Here is a 25,521-nt window from a genome sequence, read left to right as displayed (position 1 = left end):
ATGGCTAACACAAGGGGACATAATTTTAAGGTGATTGGAGGAAGATGTAAGGGGTATGTCAGGGGTAAGTTTTTTTTTACAGAGTGGTGGGTGCATGGAACGCACTGCCAGCAGAGGTTGTGGGGGCAGATACATTAGGGACATTTAAGAGACTCTTACGTGGACACGTGAATGATAGAGAAATGGAAGGCTATGTGGGAGGGAAGGGTTCGATAGATCTTAGAGCAGGATAAAACGTCGGCACAACATCGTGGGCTGAAGAGCCTGTAATGTGCTGTAATGTTCTATGTTCTCTGAATTGTAACAAACCTAAAGAAGAAGAAAGTGGTGATAAAGGGGTCCAGAGAAATAGGTCCCTTGGAAAATTGCTGCAAAGGATTTGAAAATGTATTGAAACTTGTGGAGCGACAAAATCGCTTTTCTGCTCAAATGTAATGTTTTACCTTCTTCATTCACACTTAGTGTAAGAGAAAAGGCTGGGATGCAGGCAGACTTCAGGGATCTAATCATTAAGGATAGTAAAACCTAAATCTCAGCCTCGGACTTCGACAAACAAAAGTTCTGTTGACCCTGATGAAATACCATTAGAGTGTCCAGTATACAGCAAATAAATTGCACTGCCCATCTGACATTTAGAATTAAGTGATTTTAGTTTGTGGTAGCCTAGCCCACGCATACAAGTCTATGCATAGCCTGCACAAGATTGTTTTGATCTTATGAAAATGAGCTCAAAGAGTGAATTTTATTTTAAGTGTATTGGTGTATTCAAGTGTATGGTGTATTGTCCTTCATCAATCATGGAATTGAATTTAGGAGCCGAGAGGTATTGTTGCAGTTATATAGGAGCCTGGTCAGACCCCACTTGGAGTACTGTGCTCAGTTCTGGTCACCTCACTACAGGAAGGATGTGGAAGCCATAGAAAGGGTGCAGAGGAGATTTACAAGGATGCTGCCAGGAATGTGGAGCATGCATTATGAAAGCAGGTTGAGGGAAATCAGCCTTTTCTCCTTGGAGCGACGGAGGATGAGGGGGGTCGATTGGGTAGGTAGTCAGAGGCTTTTCCCCAGGGCTAAAATGATGGCCACAAGAGGACATAGGTTTAAGGTGCTGGGGAGTAGGTATAGACGAGATGTCAGGGGTAAGTTTTTTACTCAGAGAGTGGTGAATGCGTGGAATGCGCTGCCGGCAATGGTGGTGGAAGCGGACATGATAGGGTCTTTCAAGAGACTTTGGGATAGGTACATGGAGCTGAGAAAGATAGAGGGCTATGGGTAAGCCTAGTAATTTCTAAGGTAGGGACATGTTCGGCACAGCTTTGTGGGTCGAAGGGCCTGAATTGTGCTGTAGGTTTTCTATGTTTCTAAGTGTTACGTGAAGTGTGAAAGACTATTTATTTACATTTGTACACAAGGGCTCTAGAGCCATAGGCTGATTGACAGCAACATCGTCCTTGAAGATTAGGCACGTGATGGTGAGTACAGCCATTCATTTGACTTATTATTGCTGTGTTTTACATTAATACTGCTCAGCCTTAGAATACAGAATTGTAGGGGAAAACATTGTTATTTAAGAGGTAAGGTGACATATAGTTCAGCAAGTAATTTAAAGGTTTATGCATAGAATAGCGTGGGATGTACAGTAATGATTTTTTTGAGCAACTCACATGTAACTGGTACCCTCCCATTCCCTGTGGCTGAGTGTACTGTACTGTACTTGATGCACCCGAGCACTTTGGCATTTTGCTGAAAATTAGATGTTTCAGACCAAATGTCACAGGCTGCAGCGTAAAACACGTACTGGCACAACCTGGGACGTACGTGTACTCTTTTGGAGACAGGTCTTTTGGCTGAAGTTACTGACTGAGACAGTGTGACATGGACTCACTCCTCAGTATCTGCTGATTTGCCATCTCTGGATCCACATAATTGTGAGGTCAGCCCCAGGACCCATCTCAAATATTTCCCTCCAAATGTATCTATATACAGGTACACACTGAGCAACCAATCATTGTGTGTATGAATCTGGCAATCAGTTTCCAAACCACTTGTGTCAAATGGCTCCCTGTTGTATGTTGGTCTAATAGAGGGCAGTCTTTGTTTATACAGCTGGGATTTCAAGACTGATCATTGCTTGTAAGTTTCAATGGAAGTAGTCTGTTGGCTGATATCATACCCTTTTAGGTACTGAAACATCAAAATGTTTATTAATGCATGTTAATGTTTTTAGAACATTTTTGGGCATATTTATATTTATTTGGGAGGCAGTGTATTGAGTGAAAAGGAGAGGGCCTCAGTGGTACAACTGTTTTTTTGTTATTTACAAGTCCTGCCTCTGAACAAGGACTTGGTGTACGCTGGTGAATGACTTTGGGCAAGTGACATTGGGTGAGAGAAACCAGGTGAAGGGATGTGAGAGTGAGAATGAATCTGGGAGGGGGAAATTGGTGTCAGACACTGCATGAGAGATACAGCACGACATTAGGTGTGTTGGAGTGGGAAAAAGACTGATAACACTGAGATACTGGGGTGAGAGATAATAGTGAGCCTGAAATACCGTGAGTGAGTGACTGGTGAGAGATACTGGGTGATTCACACTGGGTTTGAGGCACTGAATGAGCAAAATGTGAGAGACACTGGGGGAATCTGGGTGAACTGGAGCATAATCACCTCAGGCTCAGCTCAGTAGAACAATTCCCAGAATTTCCTTTAAATATTTGAGCCTGGAAATTGCTTCCTATCTACAATATTGTGGGTGAAATGGAGAGAGGCACCAGGAATGCAGTGGTTTTCTAGTGAGGGATCCTACAATCCAATATACAGTCATTCTGTCAATATTTGTACATCAACCAGTGTCACTGAGACAGACTAAATCTGGTCAATATCCCTTTGTGGGATCTCACAGAGCACTAGTGGGCTGCCCCATGTTCTCTTTTACAACAGGAACTACATTTTGAAAGTACGTCATTAACTCTAAAATGTTTTGAGTATTCAGAGAATGTGAAAAATACGAAAAGTTCCTTCACTCGAACACCAGCTTTTCAGGATAAGTAGATTTAGTTAACCAAACTTATGGAAATATGACTGTGCGAATCAAAATACTAAAACTAAACAAAATTTATAGACAATTAATATAACTTTTGCAGCAGTAACAATATATCAGTGCAACCAAAATTTTCTCTCAAGGCTTGGTACCTCAACTCTTACCTTAGTGACTTGTAGGGAACCACTTTCTCAGGCACATACCAGACTGCCAACTTCAAAGCATTATTTCCCTGTCAATAGTTTTGTGATGCTTCTTCACTGATTGCTGTACTTTCAAAGCTGATCATAGAATTAAAACCTACTGTTCAGACTTCATGCATTGCTGCAATTTCTGACAGAGAGCTCCCTAATAAAAGCTAAAATATCATTAGTGCTACATTCAAAAATCAAAGAATTGTTTCACAAGCGCAGAATCACAGGAATTTACAGCTCAGATGAGCACTTAAATCACTAATGCATAAAAGGCTACAAACCAAGTGCTGGTTAATGGAATTAGTATAGGTGGGTACTTGATCGGCATGAATGAGGTGGGCTGAAGAGCCTGTTTCGGTACTCCACAACAGGAGGAGGCCATTTGGCCCATCATGTCCATAGTGGGCAAAAATAGACCTTATGAGTCACAGTTCCCCATTCTTAGCCTGTAGTTCAGTGCGTTAGGGTTTTTCTAGAAGCTTTTTCTGGTACTTTTAAATGTGGTGAAGGTTTTTGCCTCCATCTCCCTTTCGGGCAGCGAGTTCCAGAAAGATCTTTTTGTCGATCTAGGGATGGAGTAAAGGCCAGATTCATGGTTAAAGAATTCTTTGAGTTGCTTCTTCCAGTGGGTGCTGACTGCCTCCCTGACCTGTAAGCCTTCTCTGTTCTTGGCTCTCAGTGAGGCGGGGCCAAAGGTGACTTTGACAGCACTGAAAAATCTGTACTTGTCCCGGTTATCAGGGAGTTTCTGGACATTCTGAGCTCTTTCCACCCATCTCTTTAGGTCATGGGTTTTCTGTTGGACCTCAGGCTTCAGGTGCCCAAAGAGCACTTGCTTTTCCCTTGAAGCCTGGTGAGGTTCCAATTCAAGTACGCCTGGAATATGAAGTCAAATTAGCACGTGAATCTCCTGGTTATTCGCATCAAACCAGTCCCAATGCTTTCTGGTAAAGACGAGCGTCTCCTCATAGGTGCCAATCATGATGGATCTCAGGGCAGTCCAGTTGTTACGTGTGGCAGTGGTGCAGCTGGTAGAGGCACTGCCTCACAGTTCCAGAGACCTGGGTTTGATCCCAACCTCCGGCGTGTCTGTGTGGGTTTCCTCCTGGTGCTCCGGCTTCGCTCCACATCCCAATTTACAGTGGTCACTGAACCTTCCAACCCACATCCTAAAGCAGTGTGATTGGTAGGTTACATGACCACTGTAAATTGCCCCATGTGTAGGTGTGTTTTTCCTTCCATTTTAAATAATTGGATCACATTAGCCACTATCTCATAGGAATTGATTCAGAATCCAAAAGATGTTGGATAATGACCAATCCATCCATTATTTCTGGAACCACTTCCTTAGGATGCAGACAAGGTCCTGGGGATTTATTAGCCTTCAGTTTCATGCTCCTTAGATGTTTGCCATTGCTGATGCACCATCAACCCTGGAAGTACTGTTCTCCAATCTTAGCCAGCTCTCACATCATTATAGTTTGCTTCATTTACACTCAGGACCTTAGAGTGAAGCAGTGGATTCTGAGACTAAGTCTTAGTGAAGAACATGGTCCTGTAGCTCTCCCTCCCCAAGGGGAGTTATACAACAAACTGCTAATTAATTGCTTCTCATGGGCGACATAATCTCACAGTGCCGGTGACTCAGGTTCACTCCTGCCCTCTGGTGCTGTGGGGTTAGCACATTCTCCTTATGACCGAATGGGTTCCTCACACCCCAAAGCTGTGCTGGTTGGTATGTTAAATTGACAACTATAAATTGCTCCTAATGTGTAGATGAGTGGTAAAATCTAGGGGGCGGGGTGGGGATGGGAATGTACAGAAAATAAAACTGGTTAGCATAAGATTAGCGTAAAACAAAATGCTCTGACTATATAATGCATGATCCGGTCTCAGATTGCCTGCTCTCTAGTTTGTTCGCATTAGTCCAGAAAACATCCCATATACTTTCCAGGGATTCCTCCACAATATTGTTACTAATTTGCTTAGCCCAACCTGTGTAGATTATAATCATCTATGATTATAGTTGTACTCTTCTATACACAACTATTCCCTGTTTAACTCTATCCCCAAAACCACTGTTTGGAAATCTGTATGCAACTACCAGCTTTTATCTGCCCCTTGGTGCATCTTACCTCTACCCATGGATTTCACAACACCCTCCCTTACTATTGCTTTCATCTCAGACCCGTAAATCCATGCCACCTCCTTTTCCTTTTTGCTCATCCTTCCTAAATACACATCACTGGAACTTCAGATCCCATCTTTACTGCCTACGATTCCAATCATACCCATCTATTTGCAGTTAATTCATCCACCTTATTGTGAACTCTCCACACACACACACACACACACTTTAGGCTCGGCTTTTGAGCTTCATTAACCCATCCAGTATTATTTCCACACGGCAGCCTGCTTTGTTTTGCTCCCTTGATTTCTGCCTCCACTTCTGCTTTTCCCCATTGTTTCTATCCTAGTTTCCCCTTCCAGCGTCTCCCTGCATTGGTTCCCATCCCCCTGCCATTTTAGTTTAAAGCCTCAACAGCCCCAGCAAACTCTGCAGGACATCAATCACTGTTTTATCCGGATGAAACTTGTCCCATTTGCACACATCCCACCTTCCCCGGAACCAGTTCCAATATCCCAAGAATCTAAACCCCCTCCCTCCAGCCACGCAGGCATTTGACACGAACTAAAACAGAGTAAATCAGACCCTTTGAGGTATAACTTTACAACTCATCTCCTAGCTGCTTAAATTCATCTTGGAGGACCTCTTTAGAAAAAGCTCATGGTCATTGTTACTCTGTACCATGACTACCAGCTGTTCACCCTTCCCTTGAGAATGCTCCCTATGAAATTCATAACCCTCAGACCTGAGAGGCAAGATACCATTCTGGAGTCACGTTTGTAGCCACAGAAACACTTGCATTCCCCTTACAGTTGAATCCCCCATCACTATAGCTCTTTCTTTGAACTCACTACCCCAGAGAGCTGTGGAGGCAGTCACCGAAAATACAGTGGCATACAAAAGTTTGGGCACCCCTGGTCAAAATTTCTGTTACTGTGAATAGCTAAGTGAGTAAAAGATGACCTGATTTCCAAAATGCATAAAGTTAAAGATGACACATCCCTTCAATATTTTAAGCAAGATTACTTTTTTATTTCTAACTTTTACAGTTTCAATATAACAAATAAGGAAAAGGGCCCAAAGCAAAAGTTTGGGCACCCTGCATGGTCAGTACTGAGCAAATCCCCGTTTGGCAAGTATCAGAGCTTGTAAATGCTTTCTGTAGCCAGCTAACAGTCTTTCAATTCTTGTTTGGGGATTTTTGCCCATTCTTCCTTGCAAAAGGCTTCTAGTTCTGTGAGATTCTTGGGCCATCTTGCATGCACTGCTCTTGAGGTCTATCCACAGATTTTTGATGATGTTTAGGTCGGGGACTGTGAGGCTGTGACAAAACCTTCAACTTGTGCCTCTTGAGGTAGTCCATTGTGGATTTTGACGTGTGTTTAGGATCGTTATCCTGATGTAGAAGCCATCCTCTTTTCATCTTTTTATACAGACGGTGTGATATTTGCTTCCAGAATCTGCTGGTATTTAATTGAATTCATTCTTCCCCCTACCAGTGAAATGTTCCCCGTGCTACTGGCTGCAACACAAGCCCAAAGCATGATCGATCCACCCCCGTGCTTAACAGTTGGAGAGGTGTTCTTTTCATGAAATTCTGCACCCTTTTTTCTCCAAACATACCTTTGCTCATTGCTGCCAAAAAGTTCTATTTTAACTTCATCAGTCCACAGAACTTGTTTCCAAAATGCTTGTTTAGATGTTCCTTTGCAAACTTCTGACGCTGAATTTTGTGGTGAGGACACAGGAAAGGTTTTCTTCTGATGACTCTTTCGTGAAGGTCATATTTGTGCAGGTGTCACTGCACAGTAGAACAGGGCACCACCACTCCAGAGTCTGCTCAATCTTCCTGAAGGTCTTTTGCAAACAGGGGTTTTGATTTCCTTTCTAGCAATCCTATAAGCAGTTCTCTCAGAAAGTTTTCTTGGTCTTCCAGACCTCAACTTGACCTCCACCATTCCTGTTAACTGCCATTTCTTAATTACATTACGAACCGAGGAAACGGCTACCTGAAAACGCTTTGCTATCTTCTTATAGCCTTCTCCTGCTTTGCGGGCATCATTTATTTTAAGTTTCAGTGCTAGGCAGCTGCTTAGAGGAGCCCATGGCTGCTGATTGTTGGGACAAGGTTTGAGGAGTCAGGGTATTTATAAAGCTTTGAAATTTGCATCACCTGGCCTTTCCTAACAATGACTGTGAACAAGCCATAGCCCTAACAAGCTAATGAAGGTCTGAGACCTTGGTAAAAGTTATCTGAGAGCTCAAATCTCTTGGGGTGCCCAAACTTTCGCATGATGCTCCTTTCCTTTTTTCACTCTAAAATTGTACAAAACAAAAATAATACACTGATCTTGCTTAAAATGTTGAAAAGAATGTTTCATCTTTAATTTTATGACTTTTGGAGGTCAGTTCATCTTCTACTCACTTAACTATTCACAGTAACAGAAATTTTGACCAGGGGTGCCCAAACTTTTGCATGCCACTGTATATTCAAGGATGTGATTGATCTGGAGAGGGTGCAGAGCAGGTTCACTATTATGTTGTGTGGATTGGTGCATTTCAGTTATAAGGAGAGTCTGGATAGGCTGAATTTTCTATGGGATAGAGGGGGCTCAAGGGTGACCTGACAGAATAGACAAAATTATGAGGGGGTAGATAGTAAGAATCTAAGACATTTTAAGGTGAGAGTTAGGAGGTTTAGAGGGGGAGTTGCTGCCTGAAGAGGTGGTAGAGGCAGATATCCTCAGAACATTTAAGAAGCATCTAGACAAGTACTTGAATTGCCAAGACAAAGGCAGCAATAGACCTAATGGGGGTAAATGGGATTAGTGTAGGTGGGTACAATGAGCAGCATGGACATGGTGGACCAAAGAGCCAGTTTGTGTGCTGTATAACTACGACTGTAAGGTGGAGATAGACATTTAAACTACAAAGTAGATTAGGGGTACAGGGAGAGCATGGGAAAGTGGTGTTGAGACGAATTATCTGATTGGATAGCAGCTCACCTCAAGGGGCTGAATGGTCTGTTTCATCTGATCTTGGTCTTAGGCGCAAGGTGAGGAGAAAATTATTTTCAGGAATACAAATCTTTTATTCTTTATTCTAGGTGTGCTTTGGCTGCTCCGTGATTGCATAGATTCAAGACTGGGATTGATAGTGAAACAAAGATATCGGACACTGGGGAGAAAATGAAGATCGGCCATGGTTTTATTCAAAGGTAGAGAGGGCTTGAGATGCCAACTGACCCGTTCCTGCATCTATTTTGTGTTCTTAAAATGCTGATGAGTTGAACACAATTTTGTATAGATAGCAAGTAAGCAACACATTAGTCTTTCCCAACAACCAATAAACTCCTTGCACACACCTGGCAGTCTCTGGTTTCTTTTGGTTGCGAACAGAAGCATTTAACAACTCAGGCACAGGCAGTTAGTTGGGTCTTTTAATGCAGTCACATCCAGAAAAGGCTGTATCAAGGTTAAAATGTAGGAAGCAGGATCACCGAAGTGAATACTTCTAAGACTACCCGAACACACACATACTGCTTTCCAATTGTGTCTCAGGAGATACTGGACAAGTTTATGATGTATTGAAATCACCAATTCCAGTACATCCCCCATTAATCAGGGATTGGGTGTGAGATACTCATTTCGTTCCAGTGACTGGGTTGGATGATTACACAGAAATGTAGCCCACAATATACTGACAAGTTTAACATCCACCACACAAGAATTGCAGAACCTCACAGACTGTCCGTACAAAAAAAATGAGATTTACAAAATAGTCCCATGGTATGCAGATAAAGCTGGACCATAGTTCACAAACATTCATGGCAACGTCCCCAGCCCACTGTCTTCCCACTGCCCCTACTCTTATCCACATCTGGTTCTACTTCCAGCTCCATCTCCCCATCCATGTACTGCAACAAACCCCATCCCAGGCTCAAACACCCGGAGTCATCTTCTGTCTCCCACATCATACATTCTAACCTCCTATCTCTCACTCCACTGCACCCTGTCCTCTCCTACTGGAACCTGTCTCACCATCTCTTCCCACTATTCTCTTTCTCAGGTCTTATTTCTTTTCCCTTAACAGAACAGGAACAAACTAGGGTCCTGGAAAACAGCATCGCCCATCCCACAGCTAACTCAGCTGTAACCATCTCAGAATCTGTCAGGAAATGCATCAGATACAGCTCGACATATACCCTCAGAGCAGGAGCGACTTTCAGTGAGAAAAGCTCAGACCGAATACCAGGACAATTGGAAAACAAAATGTTTCACAAAAGCTTCAATCTTCATTCTACTTCTTTAAGTGCATCACGTAGCTCGATATTTGTGTTCTGTAGCAAAAAGGAGAGAGTTAAACCAGGCCTGCTCCCAGGAACCGCACAGGTTCCAAGATAGTAGTACTGACCCATGACAGGACTTTACGGAGACAAGAGAGACTGCAGAGCTTTGCAGCACAGGTTTCCTCCAGTACCAAACAGCACGGCTGCAGAAACTCCCAAAGGCTCGTGTGCTTCATTAAATTAAACTACTCGTCCTTAGTTAGGCCTCTGCCGTTCAATTGCTTTGAGTCATGATGAAAGAAAGGCTACGATGAAATCTGATCTTTTCTCCCCATAAAATGAGCAACTGGCACAGGAGGAAGTTTCATAAGGTGACCGAGTTTGGTGTCAGTCAATGACACAGCAGACACGGGAGAATCACGTCTCTTCCAGTTTATCTTAAATGCCTATCGAGCGTAAAACTCTCTTCTCCTTTTCGTTAAGGTGATCAGAAAACGGTGTGTAGCAGGGCTGTTGCGCAAATTGCCGGAGGTAATCAGTTAGATAGGCCTGAAATTAAAAGACAAGATGAGGGCACGCACACACACACAAGAAGAGCATTTAACACTTTAGCCTAAACCATAATTCCTGATGATCCATTCCACTGCAAGCACCAACCCCACACTCCCACTCCGTACCCAAAAATTACTGTCACAAGGTTAGCACTGCACGAAACATTCTGTTTACAAACTGTAATCCAACTACATGTGGGCAGCACAGTGGCACAGCTGGTAGAGCCGCTGCCTCACAGCTCCAGTGACCCACGTTCAGTCCCGGCCTCAGGTCCTGTCTGTGTGGAGTTTGCACGTTCTCCTTGTGACTGCATGCATTTCCACATCCCAAAGACACGCAGGTTGGTAGGTTAATTGGTCACTGTAAAGTGTCCTTTGTGTGCGGGTGAGTGGTAGAATCTGATGAGAAAGTGGGGAGAATGAAGAAATGGGACGGATGTAGGTTTAGTGAGAATGGATGACGAGCCTACTTCGGTGCTGTATGCTTCGATGTTTCTGTCTATAAGGAATGCTGAGTACACACATGCCTTGAATTTCAGCCTGCACCTTCCCATCCTCAGTGATGGCAGAGCCAACATGTAGGAGCCTAAGACAAGGCTAAAACCAGTTCAAACACCTTCAGCTAGGAGCACCCACTGGACAGTCCGCCTCTCCTTCCTCCAACACAAGCCCTTCTTCAGCCAATTCAATTCACTCCGCATGAAGTGGCTGAGACCACAGCATGTAACAGTGACTGTGTAAACTGAAAATACCTGGCTGATGCAAGCAGTACTTGCTGCACCTCAACCCAAGCTGTTCCAATCCAGCTACAACACCTACCCTTAAATGTGAACAATTGCTCCGGTGCATCCAGTCTACAAAAAGTGGGACAAATCCAATCTGGCTGGGTGTTGCTTTACCCACTTCCTTTAAACCCCTGGTGCAGAAACCACACAGTTCTGGAAATCTGAAACTCCTCAGTGTCAATAGCATGGACTTTGCAGGGGGAACTATGGCCGATGTACCAAACTTTCAGCACTTCCTTATCCAAATGCTATCAAATTTGGGATTTCTACACGTGTGTGAGCAAACAGAGAACATCAAGTTGTTATCTGCTGCTCGCCAGCAATTGCTCAACTCCACTTAAATGGAAGCCTCCTCACACTTCATCTAGCAGCAGGCAAGTTTGCAACAACTCCCCAACACTTACTGCTGGAATGAAGAGGCTGGAAAACTGAAATTAAAACAGATCACGCTGGAAACACTCAGGACTTCAGGCTACACCTGTGCGAAGAGAAACAGTTAATGCTTCAGATCAGAGATCTTTCCTCAGAACCAAATCCATTCCAATTTTGGACCTGAAACGATAACTTTCTCTTTTCCCAGACGATTCCTGACCTGCTGAATGTTTCAAGCATTTACTTATGCTGGAGAATCGGATCAGTGGACCTGTGCCAGGTTAGACCAGGAATCCTCCAACATTAATTTCATTGAACAACCTTACGAAATTAAGGCAAGTCTCCACATTTTTACATTTGTTTTTCTTTAAAAATATATGAAAATAAATAACTTTAATGTTTTTTTAAGCATCCAAGTATCTAACTCTGTTTTTTCTTCTTTTCAATGGTTTTGCAACACTTTTGAGTGGCAGAAACAGGTCTTGTAGCCAAAACTGTCGAAAAAGCCGGGCAGCGTGCAGGAGCCCCGTATTGGTTTATCAGCTGTTTCGTCAGTAGGACTCGTCCCCACTGCCCTGTGAATGGATGTACAAGTGGAAGGTCCTGCCCAACGCAGCATCTCACTGCAGAACCTGGAATACACTTCAGCAAGTCTCCACAGAAGGTGAGAAAGGTAATTTTTTATAGGTCAGCACCAAGCACAAGTGGCTGGATGCTGACTGCAAATTTTGATCTATTATTTTCTTCATTATTCTCATTTAATTTAGGCTAATTTTGATTAACCCTATCCCCAATTCGATATTAAATAACTGAAATTCTCTTCCTTCAGTCTAAACACTGGTACCACACTAAGTACTACCCCACAGAGCACTGACTCATCATAATGCTCTTGCTCCTCCAGTCCAAAACACTCACAGGTACATACCCCGCTGTACTTTTTAAACAAAAAGACGCCCGCTTTGGTTGCCAGCTGCTGTGCTAGAAATCTGGCACAAACTCTTAGCTTCCCTGCTGCTGTGCCAGGAATCTGACGTGAACCCCCTGCTCTCCACTCATGTCCTGCAGAAATTAATTATCCACGTCTTGATGTGAGGTTGTTTGGGCTGGGCAGGGCAATGCAGCCAAACACAGAGGGAGAAAGAACAGCATCCATCACATTGGAGAGGGACAGATGAGAGTGATGGTGGGTTCCAGGCAGTCTGTCAACACATGGAGCAATTGCTGCTAGTTCCAGCCACGGTCTACACTCACCATGCTGGCCTGAACCCCACATCTTAGAGCTGTCTGGAGACTTGATGAAGACTACTCCAAGTTCTGCAGTGGGATGCTACATGGGGCAGGTGCTTCCACTTGCTGCATTGCACGACACCAGCCCTAGCCCTCAAAGGCAGCCTGGGCGATTCATTGCTGCAGGAGCACCAGCAGAGGCAGGGGTTCATGAGATGATTCCAGCACAGTAGGGAGGAGCAGCGAAGGAAAGCGTCACACCAGGAACCCAGCACAGCAGCACACAGGAGCAGGGAGGGCCGGAGCGTCATGCAAGACTCCCAACGCAGCAAGTACTGCGTTTATATGTAATGACCCCTTTCAGCACTGATTGTTTTACTACTCTTATTCCTGGGAAAGCATCTGGGTGCTCTGCAAGGTACCGGTGAACTGTAAATCCTCCAATGTAGATATTGATCACCAAACTCAACCATCATGTCTTTATTTTCAACGACATACAAGAGCTGAGATTGTTCCCAACTCCCTCAATATTTCTAAAACATTTGTTTTATAATTATTTTCATCCTTGGTATAGTTCCCAGTCATCGGGCTTTGCCTTTTATATATCCTATCCTTGTTTATCATTGCAAATGGGACTAGCTTAGATGGGCATCTAGATGGCATGGGCTAGTTAGGCTGAAGGGCCTGTTTCCATGCTGTATTATTCTATGACCAAATGGAGTTATTTAACTCTTCGTCTTTGGTGATCCATGAGGGATTTTGAAAAAAAGAACACTTGCCTCCTTGGGAAATAAAAATTCAAATTCTTTGTCAGACACCTCCCACTCAACTGACATTTTATCCATTAGCAGATTTCGCCAGTTTACTATCATCTTCCTACAGGCACTGTTCCTGATTATTGATTCCCCAGTTACCATCAGCCCCGAGAGCTTATGCTGCCAGACTTGGCTCCTTATTTTCATGGCTCCAGTCAATGAGAACCTCCCTAGTGCTCATTAGCTCCCTCAAGATGAGAACTAGCACTTCAGAAAAAAAAACCCTATTCTGCCTAATTACCATACAATAAAATTTAAATAAATTCTGCTGGGCGAATTTCCAAATTAAACTTGCACTCTACCTCATTTCATAAAGATTCCCAATTACCTGCAAATCAACTTGATACAAGGGATCCTTCAGTGTGTCTGGGTCATCTTCACCGTCATCATCATAATAGTCATCGTCTGTTGAAAACAACGCACAATTAGTAACTTAACCCAAGGGCAGATAGGTTCAGTACACAGTAAAACTACGCCAATCCAGCATGCTCAGGATTTTGGTGGTAGCTAACGAGCAGATTTCCCAGACTATTGAATGTTATTTGTATATCTCAACTCACTTTTAGTTCACTTTTTAAGGATGTTAGCATGATAAATTTTCCCAGTGAACATAGCATGTTTAAAGGGAGGGCAGGAGCTGGGGGCCCAGTGTGACAGTTGCCAAATATCAGAGTTTCCAAATAGTCGGATAGGTGTTTTACTGAACACCAGTGACAGTGGAAATCATCTCTCAAAATTAACCTCCAAGTCCATCATCATTAACAATCCTGTGTGAGAGAAGCCCTAATTAATTTACTTTGAACAATCTTCTTAAACTTTTGTCATCAACAGTGGCGAATATAAGCATGTTTGGTGAAAAGCTGAGGTTTGCTTAGACTGTAACTAAGAGCGGATTGGATCAGCCAAAGGCTGTCTGATAATGAGGGAAATTGTTCAGTTGTATCAGCAGAACTAAAAATGAAGTACCGGTGTAAGATAACAAAAAAAGGACGAAATACAGGTCTGGGTACAACTAAAAGAGTCCTAACTGGTGGTAACATCTTTGACCACAAGAGCCAATGAAATCAAGTGGACTTTGAATGGCCCCAGTGTGAGGATACAGGATAAAAAAAGCACATGGGACAAATATTCACAGAGGCCCATTGAACACATGAGAAGTTAGGAAGGTGGGGGACAGACAAGGAGATCACCTGCGTCCAAGAGGCTTCAGACACCAGGGTCTATAAGCGAACTCTAAAAGGCTGCCTGTTAACCACACAAACACTACCGATTACTGCTTATTTTATCTTGTTCCAATCTTAGACAGTATCAACCTGAAAATAAATAGTCAAGGCTAAATTTCAGTGTCTTTTTGATTGTTTGTAATGCGTTAAGTAGTGTTTTTTATTGTACTTGAAAATTAAAATAAGCTGAAGGTTACATCCACGACACCGTCAATTCAAGCCTTGAATGCTAATCAGTTGAAAATTCACAGCGTCTGCAGGGCAGACAAGAAAACCAAAGATGACAAACTGCACATCATTCCTTCTTTACTCCTCGTCACCCTCTATACTCCAAGAAAGACTTGAATCTGCAAGGTCTGATCTGGATATGATGAACACCCATAATTTCTGCAATGCACTAGGAACCCAGAAGTGGAGAGAGCTTGTTATATTTTTGTTAGGTTCACCAATTTTGAAGTTGGGCTTACAATGGAGCCTCTTGTCTTCACTTGATTTGTTCCCTGTTCTTTGTTTCAAACCACAACTAAGTCAGTAATTCAAGGCCTGCATCCATCTGCTTTGCTTTATTAAATCTACAAGTCTGTACTTACAGCACATGATCATCCCTTAAATAAACTACAGACAGCCCTCCTCAAAAGATTTCTACAAATCTAAAGATTAAAGAGTGTTCAAAGGTAAGCTTTTCCCAACACAGATCAAATCCATGCCTAATTTGCAAAACTCAACAGTATACGTAGTGAATTGTTCTGTCACCCCTAACTTGGTGTGTGGTACTTCAGGGCAGTAACTGCCCTTTTTCAGCCTGTAACAAGAACATACACCTAGCTGGAGGTGTGACGGATGGCATGAAGATCAGTGGTAATACTGAGTCAGGGAATTAGGTATAAGTATAAATAAAAGTTGGACTACATGGCCAGAGTTACATGATCCTCATATTCTGCAGAAACCAAGTCCCCTTTTGTAGAAAGACTGCTGGCTACATTGTAGTGCAACTTTTTATGGGCTAATTCCTGAGGTCAGACCTGTGAAAAAAGGTGCAGATGTTTGGCACCACCCCTTTTGACGGGGGCAGGGAAGGAGCCCAAGAGCTCAATGGCTGTGGCATGCATAGCAAAAATAATATCATGTGTGACAAGATGATGACAGAAAGGGTAACCAGCGTTGTGGAGTCCTGAGAAGTTCTAGAGATAACCACGCGTACACTCTCTCCCTTTCTCTCCTCTCAATGTGCTTATATCTCTCTTCCTATCTGACTCACTCTCTCTGGGCATCATAGTGGATCATTTTGCATAAGTCTAATATGCAGGTACACCAATTAGGAAAGTCAACAGAATGTTACTGATTATTCCTACAGGAAAAACATAAGTAGGGAGGTTATGCTTCAGTTACATAGGACATCGCTGAGTCCATACCTGGAGTACTGCATACAGGATTGATCTCTCTATTCAAGGAAGGACGTAAATGCATCGGGAGCAGTAAAGAGATTTTCTAGGCTTATGCCTGGAATGGATAGGCTGTCTTATCAGCAAAGGGAGGTTTGTATCCACTGAAGTTTAGAAGAGTAAGAAGTTCTTTGACTGAAGCATCCTGATATCCCATCTTGAGGAAGAATCTAAAACCAGAGGGTCAGTATTTAAAAATAAGGGGTCACCCACTTAAGACAGGGTAACTTTGTTGCTTTCTTAGGAACTATCTTTCTCAAATAGCAGTGTAAGCAGAGTCCTTGAATTATTAGGACAGAATTGGAAAGATAGGAATGTGGAGGTGAGGTTACAGTCAGTTCAGCCATGACTTTACTGAATGGCAGAACAGGCTGAATGGGCCGAGGGGCCTACTCCTGCTACCAATTTACTGTCAGCATCACATGGAAAGTAAAACAACACATCAAACAAGGAGAAAACTCAATGATTCAAAGTGGAAATGGTTTACAGAGCTTCTTACCATATCTAATGCTTCCCCCTGTATTGAGCAGGTCTGATAACAGCTGTCCAGCTAGCCCTTCATCATCATCCTCTTCATCATTGTCATCTTGGTCCTCCCACATATCGTTAGCATCATCTAAATATACAAGACAAAGAACCATCAGTTCCATGGGCATCAGTGGGCAGGTGGGGAAAACATTAAAGCTCGGGCAGTAGGGCAAGGGAGGGCTGGATGGTGGAGGGCCACATGGTACATGGAAAGAATTTATGTCCAGACTACCTTGATTCCACTCAGCTGCATTGGATTGCCGGGAGATATTTGCTTCCATGACACTGGAGAGTTCACCAATCACCAACTTGAAGAGTTTAACTAGCAGAGGAATATTTGTCCATTGTTCTGGATCTATCGAATCCAACAAAACAAGCAAAAAGGACATTACACCAAGGAGAACTGGGAATACAATTTGAGATGCAAGCAAAGAACCAGCACTGCAAAAGGAGGGAGAATATTTTAAGAATTTTTTGACAAGCTGCCTCACTTAACAGTAACTGGGTCTTACTATGGGATAAACAGGGAACACAGGAACAAGAGCAGATTTACTAAAAGATTTAGTAACTGCATCTCTAGTCAAAGAGCTCAAACACCTTTTCTCCCAATCCTTTGTGCAAAGGTAAAGTCCTCAAACACAACTTCACCTATTCCTTTCCCATTAATCATGGAACCACACAGCACTGAGGACATTATGTCTGTAAAGACACAAGAGACTGCTGACTGGAATCTGGAGCAAAAACACAAATTGCTGGAGGAACTCAGCAGGTCAGGGAGCATCTGTGGAGGGAAATGTCCAGGTGAGGGGTCTCGACCCAAAATGTCAATTGTCCATTACCCTCCACAGATGTAGGCTGACCCACTGCATTCTTCCAGCAGTCTGCTTATTGCTCCATTACAGCTGTGCTGACTTTCTGAAAGAGATATCCAGTTAATAGCTTTCTCCTTTCTTTTGTCATAGTCCACCAAATATTCCTTCTTAGGCATGTATTCTATTTTCCATCAACTATAACAAACTCTATCACTGATTCCAGATCTTAACAACTCGATACACACCTTTACCCGTAGAATGGACACGTTAGGCTGAATGGCCTGTTGATCGTTATTCAATAAAAATCATGGCCACTCCCATACTTCAACTCCACTTGCCCTACAGATGCCCATATTCTTTGATTTCCTCAATGTCCAAAAACGTATTAGGCTTGAATTTTTCTGTTTTAATACTTGGAGCAGTTTTTTGGGATTTTTTATTCTTCTGCAAAGTTACCTAATTCTGATTATTTAAAAACTTCAGTTTGGCAATACATCAACTTTCGAACTCCATAAATGCATGGTGTTAAATTTGTTAAGAACTGTTCCAGGTAATGCTGCCAAAGTGACGGAATTGGATACTGATAGCCATTCCAACATTTTTGTCCTTGTTATTATAGAACATAAACAAGATACTTGTAGCTGGATTGCCACACATTACAACGCATTCAAGGATTATGGCTTTTTCCTTTATTATACACTGTACATGCCATGCTGTGATACAAAAGCAAAAATATTTCTCGAAAATCTCCGGAAATTGTTGCAGTGAAGCTGGATAAACAGCTACCATGCATCCGTCAAACAGCTCAGCGTGGTTCCCAATTGCACCACTGCATAAATTACCTGCACCTGCTTCTTCCTCACAACTTCTTTCATTAATGTTAGTTTGTCTGTGACACTTGTGCTGCTCCAGAAGTTTAGGCTGGATTTCTTTTGAAATTTTGTTAGATGTACTGCATTGGTACTCAAATCCAGTAAGTGATTTTGCCATTAACCACAAATTAAATACAGGAATATTTACAGATCAGATTGGACTTTCACTTAATTATTACTTAAAAGGAATCTTCATTTTATTTTCAGGTAATTGCATACACTTTTTGTTTTGGCCCCATTTCCATTTACAAGTTATCTTTCCAAGTAGACCCACGAAGGGTTTTTGTAGTTTTTAATACTCATTAAACCCAACAACTGGGCATTCACAGATCTCTAAAGCAGAAAAGTCTAAAGATTTTCAAATCTTCTCAGAAAATAAATTTCCTTTAATCTCCATTGTTCAGTTAACTCCTTATCCAGAGATTATGCTGGTTCTCAACTCCACAGGTAGAACAGCCTCTAAAGCATCGACTCAATCAATCTTACATATTTCACACTGGAGACACCAAGAAAGATGGGACTATACATAATCCCAGTGTTCATATGCAACCATCTCTCTTTCTCTGCAAAGAGCACCCAATTTCCTGCACTGTTTCCAAGTACATCTTTCCTTGGTTATTGAGACCACAACCACACAAATGCATTGGGTCCAGCCCAATTTCAGCAGAAAGCCTGCTTACCATTTGCTTTCCTAACTGCTTCCCTTCCTTGGACTCTGTCTTTACCTCTCGTTGTCTTGGTGAAGTAGCCAGCATAATCAAAGACCCCACCCGCCCGGGACATTCTCTCTTCTCTCTTCCATCGGGTAAAAGATACAGGAGCCTGAAGGCACGTACCACCAGACTTAAGGACAGCTTCTACCCCACTGTGATAAGACTATTGAACGGTTCCCTTATACAATGAGATGGACTATGACCTCACGATCTTCCTTGTTGTGACCTTGCACCTTATTGCACTGCACTTTCTCTGTAGCTGTGACACGTTACTCTGTACCGTTAGCTTTTACCTGTACTATATCAATGCACTCTGTACTAACTCAATGTAACTGCACTGTGTAATGAATTGATTTGTACGATCGGTTTGTAAGACAAGCTTTTCACTGTACCTCAGTACATGTGACAATAATAAACCAATACCCAAATGTAACTTTGACTTTCATGAACCAGTACAAGTTCCCTCTGAACAAAAGCTAGTTTGTTATTTAAAAGTGTTTTTTTTCTCTCCCATTCTACCAAAGTGAATGACTTCACACTGTCCCTCATTATGTTGTGTTTACTACCTTCTTTTCTGCTTAATCTGTCTGCGGTCTTTTGCAGACTCTTGCAACTTCCTCGCATCTCACCAGAAAATCTGGATAATTTGAATATAATCATTACAATCTAACAATACATGTAAATGAGACTGCGGATGTTGCAATGCTGATTTCTTTGATCTAATTTACTACTCTGCATGCTATTTTACCTAATGACTGTTGTCTCAAGATTAAATAAATCATTTTTGCCCCTCTGCACTTAATTCCTATTATCTGCGTTTGTAGCTCAAAATTGAGAACACCATGGCATATACCTGAAGCCCCACCTCTCTCATCTACCTTTACACTATCCAGTTCAGTTGTGAGCATGGATCCAGCCACTGCAGGTTTTTACATCATTTGATTCTGCTCAGACCAGTTTGTTTCCCACGTGTTAGCTTGAGAGTTGAATGGTCTGCTCTTTTGTGCCTTTGGAGAACATTGCTTTGCATTCTTTTATACACAGTCCTTTCTTATTTTCTCCCAAAGGTTTCTCCCAGTTTATGAGCAGTTTCTGCTTTGGTTATTCTAAAATCAGCAAATTCTTTCATGATGCTGCTTTAAGCATTAAGACAATGCTTATAAGTGACGAATGCAGTTCATATAATCAGAGTCAAATAAACAGAAAAAGGACCTTCAGCCCATCACATCAATGCCAACCATCAAGTACCTATCTGCACAAATCCCATTTCCAAGTACATGGCCCTTAGCCTTCTATGCCTTGGCATTTCAAGTGCTCACCTAAATACTTCTTAAACGTTGAGAGTAGCTGCCTCCACTATACCCAAGCCGTGTGCAACAGATCTTAACCATCGTCTGGGTGAAAATATTCTTCAAATCCCCTCTGAATCTACTTACTTTAAACCTATACCTTTTGTTCATAGGCACTTAAGGGAAAGTTTCTCACTACCTACCTTATCTATGCCTCTCTGAATTTTGTCTCAGCCAAAGAAAACAAACCCAGCCTATCCATTCTTCTCATTAGTGAAACATACCATCCCATCCACACCCTGGTAAATCTCCTCTGCCTTCAAAACCTGAAACTGAATTTGGAAATTCTTACTTTTTGCTGTTTTGGAGCGAGTGCGAATTCCCTCATCAGCATTGAACACCTCCTCCCCTTTCACCATGATATCCTGCAGTCGCTTGTCGTCTGTGTTAATACCATGTTGCAGGAGCTTGCACATCGCTACAGTACTATGGAGTAAACACACTCAGGTTAATGATCAGTTTTGAAACATTCAATCACAGTCCGTCAAGAGTAACATCATGTAGCCAAAGATACATTATAATGGTTTTTGTTTGTAAATTTCCCTGACTTTTGGACTGCCCCAACTTGAGGTTTGGACTGGGAAGATGAACAATTTGATTTCAGGAAAGTCATGGCTCCAACCATTTGCAGGTCAGACACAATGAGCATCACTCTACATTGATCTGGAAACACAATGATTACATAAATTCTTGTGCACATTTCAGAAAGTGCTTTCTCTTCTTGCCCTTTATACCCCACAAGCCTGGGTCAAGAAATCACACCCTTCACCATCACAGTTCTGAAGTTCTGAAACGACTGCCTGTAAACATCCACCCCTCTTTCCCACTATTTGGAGGCCCATGTAGCATAATGGCCCCTTTGTTGTCTTACACTAACAAAACAACAGATGGTCTTTGAATCCTCAATCACATCATTCCTTAATGGGGCTACAACTATTTTTTTAAATCATTACTGACACCAGGCTTCCTTTCTTTGCTTTCCATATCCTTCGATGACCAGAAATATTAAGGGCCCATTTCTTCACTTGTTTGAGCCTGGTCTGTATTATTGCCTGTGTTTCATCTACACTTCACATAAATACTGTCTGCCTCTGTACACCTCCCCGAACCAACTGGATATCATCGCCTCCCCTGCCCCTTAGTCCCTACCCTAAGGTCAGTTGCATTTGCCCAAGCTGAGAGCAGAACTGGTAGCACACCTGACTTTGCCCTCGTACTGTCCGTAGAAGAGAGGCTGTCGACTGGTCCACTCAGACATGACAAACTCCAATGCAGGTTTGCCAGTGGGCCCAGGCAGACTGCAGAGAAACTCCAGCAGAGGCTCCAGCTGATTGTGAACAAGGTGTGCAAACACCATAATCAGAGACTAGGGAGAGAAAAGAACAGTGAACATCTTCATCTAAGGACATAGAGAAAATATGAATACAACACAAGAGTAAGCCATACAACCCCTTATAGTTCCTCTACCATTAAATATCATGCCTAACCCACCACCTCAACTCCACTTTCCCACCCTATCCCAGTATTTCTCAATTTCCCTGCTGGCCAAAAAGCCATTATTTTAACCTGGCATATATTGGTTGAAACCTCCACAAGCCTGTGGTAGAAAGTACCAAAGTGAAGAGATTTCTCTTTATCGCCAAGTGCCCTAGCACATATCTTGAGATTTGTTACAATCTGCTTTGATACCTTTCCCAGTTACAATATCTCCAGTTTTGAATCAAGTCTGGCATTCAAGATATTCTCAAGTCGAGACAAGCCAGATAAGAATTAGTTTGAATGTTGCAGCTTGGCTGTAACAACAGGGGCAGAATATTCGATGAATGAGTCGATCAAGCAAACACCGAACAGACATGAGACAGGATGATGCCCAGACATTACAAAAGCTGAAAGTTTGTTTGGAAGGAATTGCATTTCATTTTACCTTGTGAGAATCATGTGACATCAAAGGAGATAACTTTAGATTTTAGTGGGATGGATAAGTAGAGATTTTATTTTTCAACAACTGTCTGGTAAAAAGCTCACAGGAGAGCTGGAAGTCCACAGAAATTCAGGTTCTAGCCTATGAACATATCAACTGATAGAAGTAGGCCACTTGGGCCCTCAAAGCGTAGTTTTAAAGGATCCAAGTCTAAACTCGGATCCACATTCCTATCTACCAGCACTTGCCTTTCATCCCCTTCCTTATCAAGGAACTATCTACCTCTGCCTTAAAAGTAGTCAGACAGCTCCCACTTCCATTGAGGAACAGAGTTCCAAAAACTCCAGACCCTCAGAGAAAGGAGTTGGTTTCATCACCTTATTTTCATGCACACTGACTGCATACACCATCTTACTGTGTCCTTCACACACCCCGTGCAAGTCTCTGCAGGCATTACATATCCTTTTTGTGCTCTTCACCTTCCTGAGCCATCCTGCCATTCTAAATCCTCGCCTCACAGCACTGTGACCTTCTACCACCACCCCTCCACAGCAACACCCTTCACCCACTCTTTTGCAGAGTTCCCACTCCTACCTGCATTACAGCGAGTGTCTCTGCTTGCTGCATTTTGCTGAGAATTGCTCGCAGTATCTGGTCGAGGTTTTCTCCCAACTGTGAGCCAGCCTTTGAGATGAGAGTGGAAACCAGCCGCCCTACAAATGCTGCAGTGTACTCCGAAGTGCGGGGATCCAGAAGTTGGCTAACCACTTGCATGACGTACCAGAGCCCATTATGACCCTGCTCATCATGCCACTGTGCTATTTGTTCCATTGCTACAGCCACATAGGCGCGCAGACACTCACCGCCATTCTGTAAAAGAACAGAGCTCAGATTTAGAGGGCCAGATTTCATTGCATCAGGTAGCATAAACCTATACAAATCAATTTTTCCAGCAATTATACTGTAGGAGCATACAATCAAATATTAAGCCTACACTAAGTCACATTAGAAATCCTAAACTAACCCCACTACGTCATTCTTGGTATTCAATCTCAAACTTCTCCACCCTTCCCATTTCTCCAATTCCAATCCCAAACTAATCCTTATGCTCCAATCTCCCCAGCTGTTTTGATTCAATATCAAATTACTCCCACTGCTCAACTAACCGCAGACCCCTTAATTTCAAGCTGTCTACCTGCATGGTTGCGTTGTCATCTGTGTGCAGTGTACACTGAGCCACAACGGGGAATGCCTGACAGATCAGCACCTCTGACAGTGGCAGCTTGGTGTTTCTCACTACAGTTGTCAGTATGTCAATAGCAGTCTGCAAGTGGTTAGAAAATGGCATCAGTACAAGTTCACTTCCTGGGAGCATTCAGTCAATACAATGAAAAACTTGTGGGGACTACTCACTGCGCAGAGTCCTGAGGGTATTTTATCAGATGGAGCATGCATGATGCTAACAAGAGTTGGAATTAACCTCATCTGCATGGGACCCTGACAGGCCTCGATCTGTGCAAGCTCCTTGAAAATATCTTGTGCCAGAGATGCAACCACTGGATCTGGAGATTCAAATTGAACAAGCACAAATCAGAAAAATCACTCATATACACTTTGCAAATGAATTCTTGTTAAACCTGCTAATGGCCCTACTGGTAGTGGTGCAATGGAATATCGCTGGCTCTGACTGTGCAAACCACCTAGAAAATATTCACTCACAGACTACACACATTTCAACAGTTAAGGTTCATGCAAATCACTGCAGCCAAACACAGGTTCATCCACTCCACCATATGGCATGTGCACGCTGTGGAATGAATGCCCTTCCAATACAACGCACCTGAGGAATTCACAGTTAATTTACCACCTCCCACTTAGTTTTGAAGGGTTCAGTGACACTGCTCCCTCTACTTCAACGTTGTCTTTAAGTTGGATTTTAAGGGGCTTCACGTTATTGAAGTCATGTTATTGTTGCGCAACTCAAATTCGAGTTTTCCACGTTGAAAGTCTAAAATCCCAATCCACTTCCACTGTCCAATAACGGACAGATTCAATTACATGACATTGTACCTGCCTCTGACCTACGTACCATTACTGTACTTGAGGAAGATTGCAATGGTAAGGGGACAGACTTTATTTTCCACACTGATAGTGAAGGCAGGGTCCACGGTACAGACAACACACAAAGTCTCCATGACCAGTGTCAGCACCTCAGAACTGAACTGAGTAGCGAGTTGAATCAGCCCATCCAGGATGCTGGGTAGGAATGGCTGTAGCACACGTGTACAATCCGAGATTTTCAACTGGTCACAGTACCTGTGGGAAAGGGAAGAAGACATATTAGATCATACCTCTACACTCATTTACTTAATAATAGACTATGTTTACCTCACGTATTTACAAAACACCGGTGGTCAGTAAATTATACACCTATTAAAAGACAATTCCACCCATCACATGGAACCTGACTGCTCAAATATGTACAACGAAGTACAAAATAAAGAAAACACAAAAGAAGATGTCAGGAATCTTCTGGTTTCTGCTTCCATGTTAACCAGGCACTTGACAGTCAACATATCTGCTGGGCAGGTCGTGTCCAATTCATCTGATCATTTTCAGCACTTTGCTTTTATTTTGTCAACAGCAGTCAGGCTAACTGGTCTATAATTCCCCACTGTTATCCTCCTTCAATCTTATGTAACATCATTATATTTGCTGTCTTCTAAGCTGCTGGGACTATTCCAGAACCTGGAAAGTTTGCATGGATTTAATATAACCACACACCTTGGGATGTTGTCATTCTGTTAAAGGGGCAAGATAAAATAAACTTATTGTTGGTGTAAAACTTCAAGCTCGCAACTTACCCCCAGATGGCTCGAACTGCTGAGATTCGCACTGACGGTGGCTGGGTCTCATGCAAGCCACTCACAGTTGCTTGTAGAAACTGCTGGATCAGCTCAGGGGTCATAACTGTAGTGAATCGGCTGGCGGCCCACAGCGCACGGCCAAGTAGGAAAGGAGATACTGAGAGAGAGAGAGAGAGAGAGAGCGCGGGAGAGGGAGAGGGAGAGGGAGAGGGAGAGGGAGAGGGAGATAAGTCAGGGGTTCTTCTTTCACCGCCACCCTGAATATTACCTGCACTCCACAAAGTCTGAGTAGCAGTACAACTCATACAATTGACCAGGTTCCAGCCATCCTTCAAGCTCCTGTACTCATTCCCATCAAACCAGCCAGTGCAGACAAAGTACAGATTAGAGTTCC

General features: G+C 42.8%; 1 protein-coding gene across 1 annotated transcript in view; it reads right to left on the bottom strand.

The window, feature by feature from the left end:
• Window positions 1-8,783: 8,783 nt before the first annotated feature.
• The window catches only part of ipo9 (importin 9), a 51,099-nt gene continuing 34,361 nt past the window's right edge, over window positions 8,784-25,521 (bottom strand). The window contains 11 exon segments of the mRNA XM_052035040.1: window positions 8,784-10,199; window positions 13,729-13,805; window positions 16,565-16,681; window positions 16,826-16,948; window positions 20,632-20,765; window positions 21,539-21,705; window positions 22,855-23,130; window positions 23,456-23,584; window positions 23,674-23,822; window positions 24,350-24,576; window positions 25,125-25,284. Coding sequence (XP_051891000.1) covers window positions 10,089-10,199; window positions 13,729-13,805; window positions 16,565-16,681; window positions 16,826-16,948; window positions 20,632-20,765; window positions 21,539-21,705; window positions 22,855-23,130; window positions 23,456-23,584; window positions 23,674-23,822; window positions 24,350-24,576; window positions 25,125-25,284 — 1,670 coding nt within the window. The 3' untranslated portion in view covers window positions 8,784-10,088.

Source organism: Pristis pectinata, chromosome 20, assembly GCF_009764475.1.
Source record: "Pristis pectinata isolate sPriPec2 chromosome 20, sPriPec2.1.pri, whole genome shotgun sequence".
NCBI lineage: Eukaryota > Metazoa > Chordata > Chondrichthyes > Rhinopristiformes > Pristidae > Pristis > Pristis pectinata.
The sequence above is the reverse complement of the archived record's forward strand: the minus strand, read 5'-3'. Positions and strand labels throughout refer to the sequence as shown.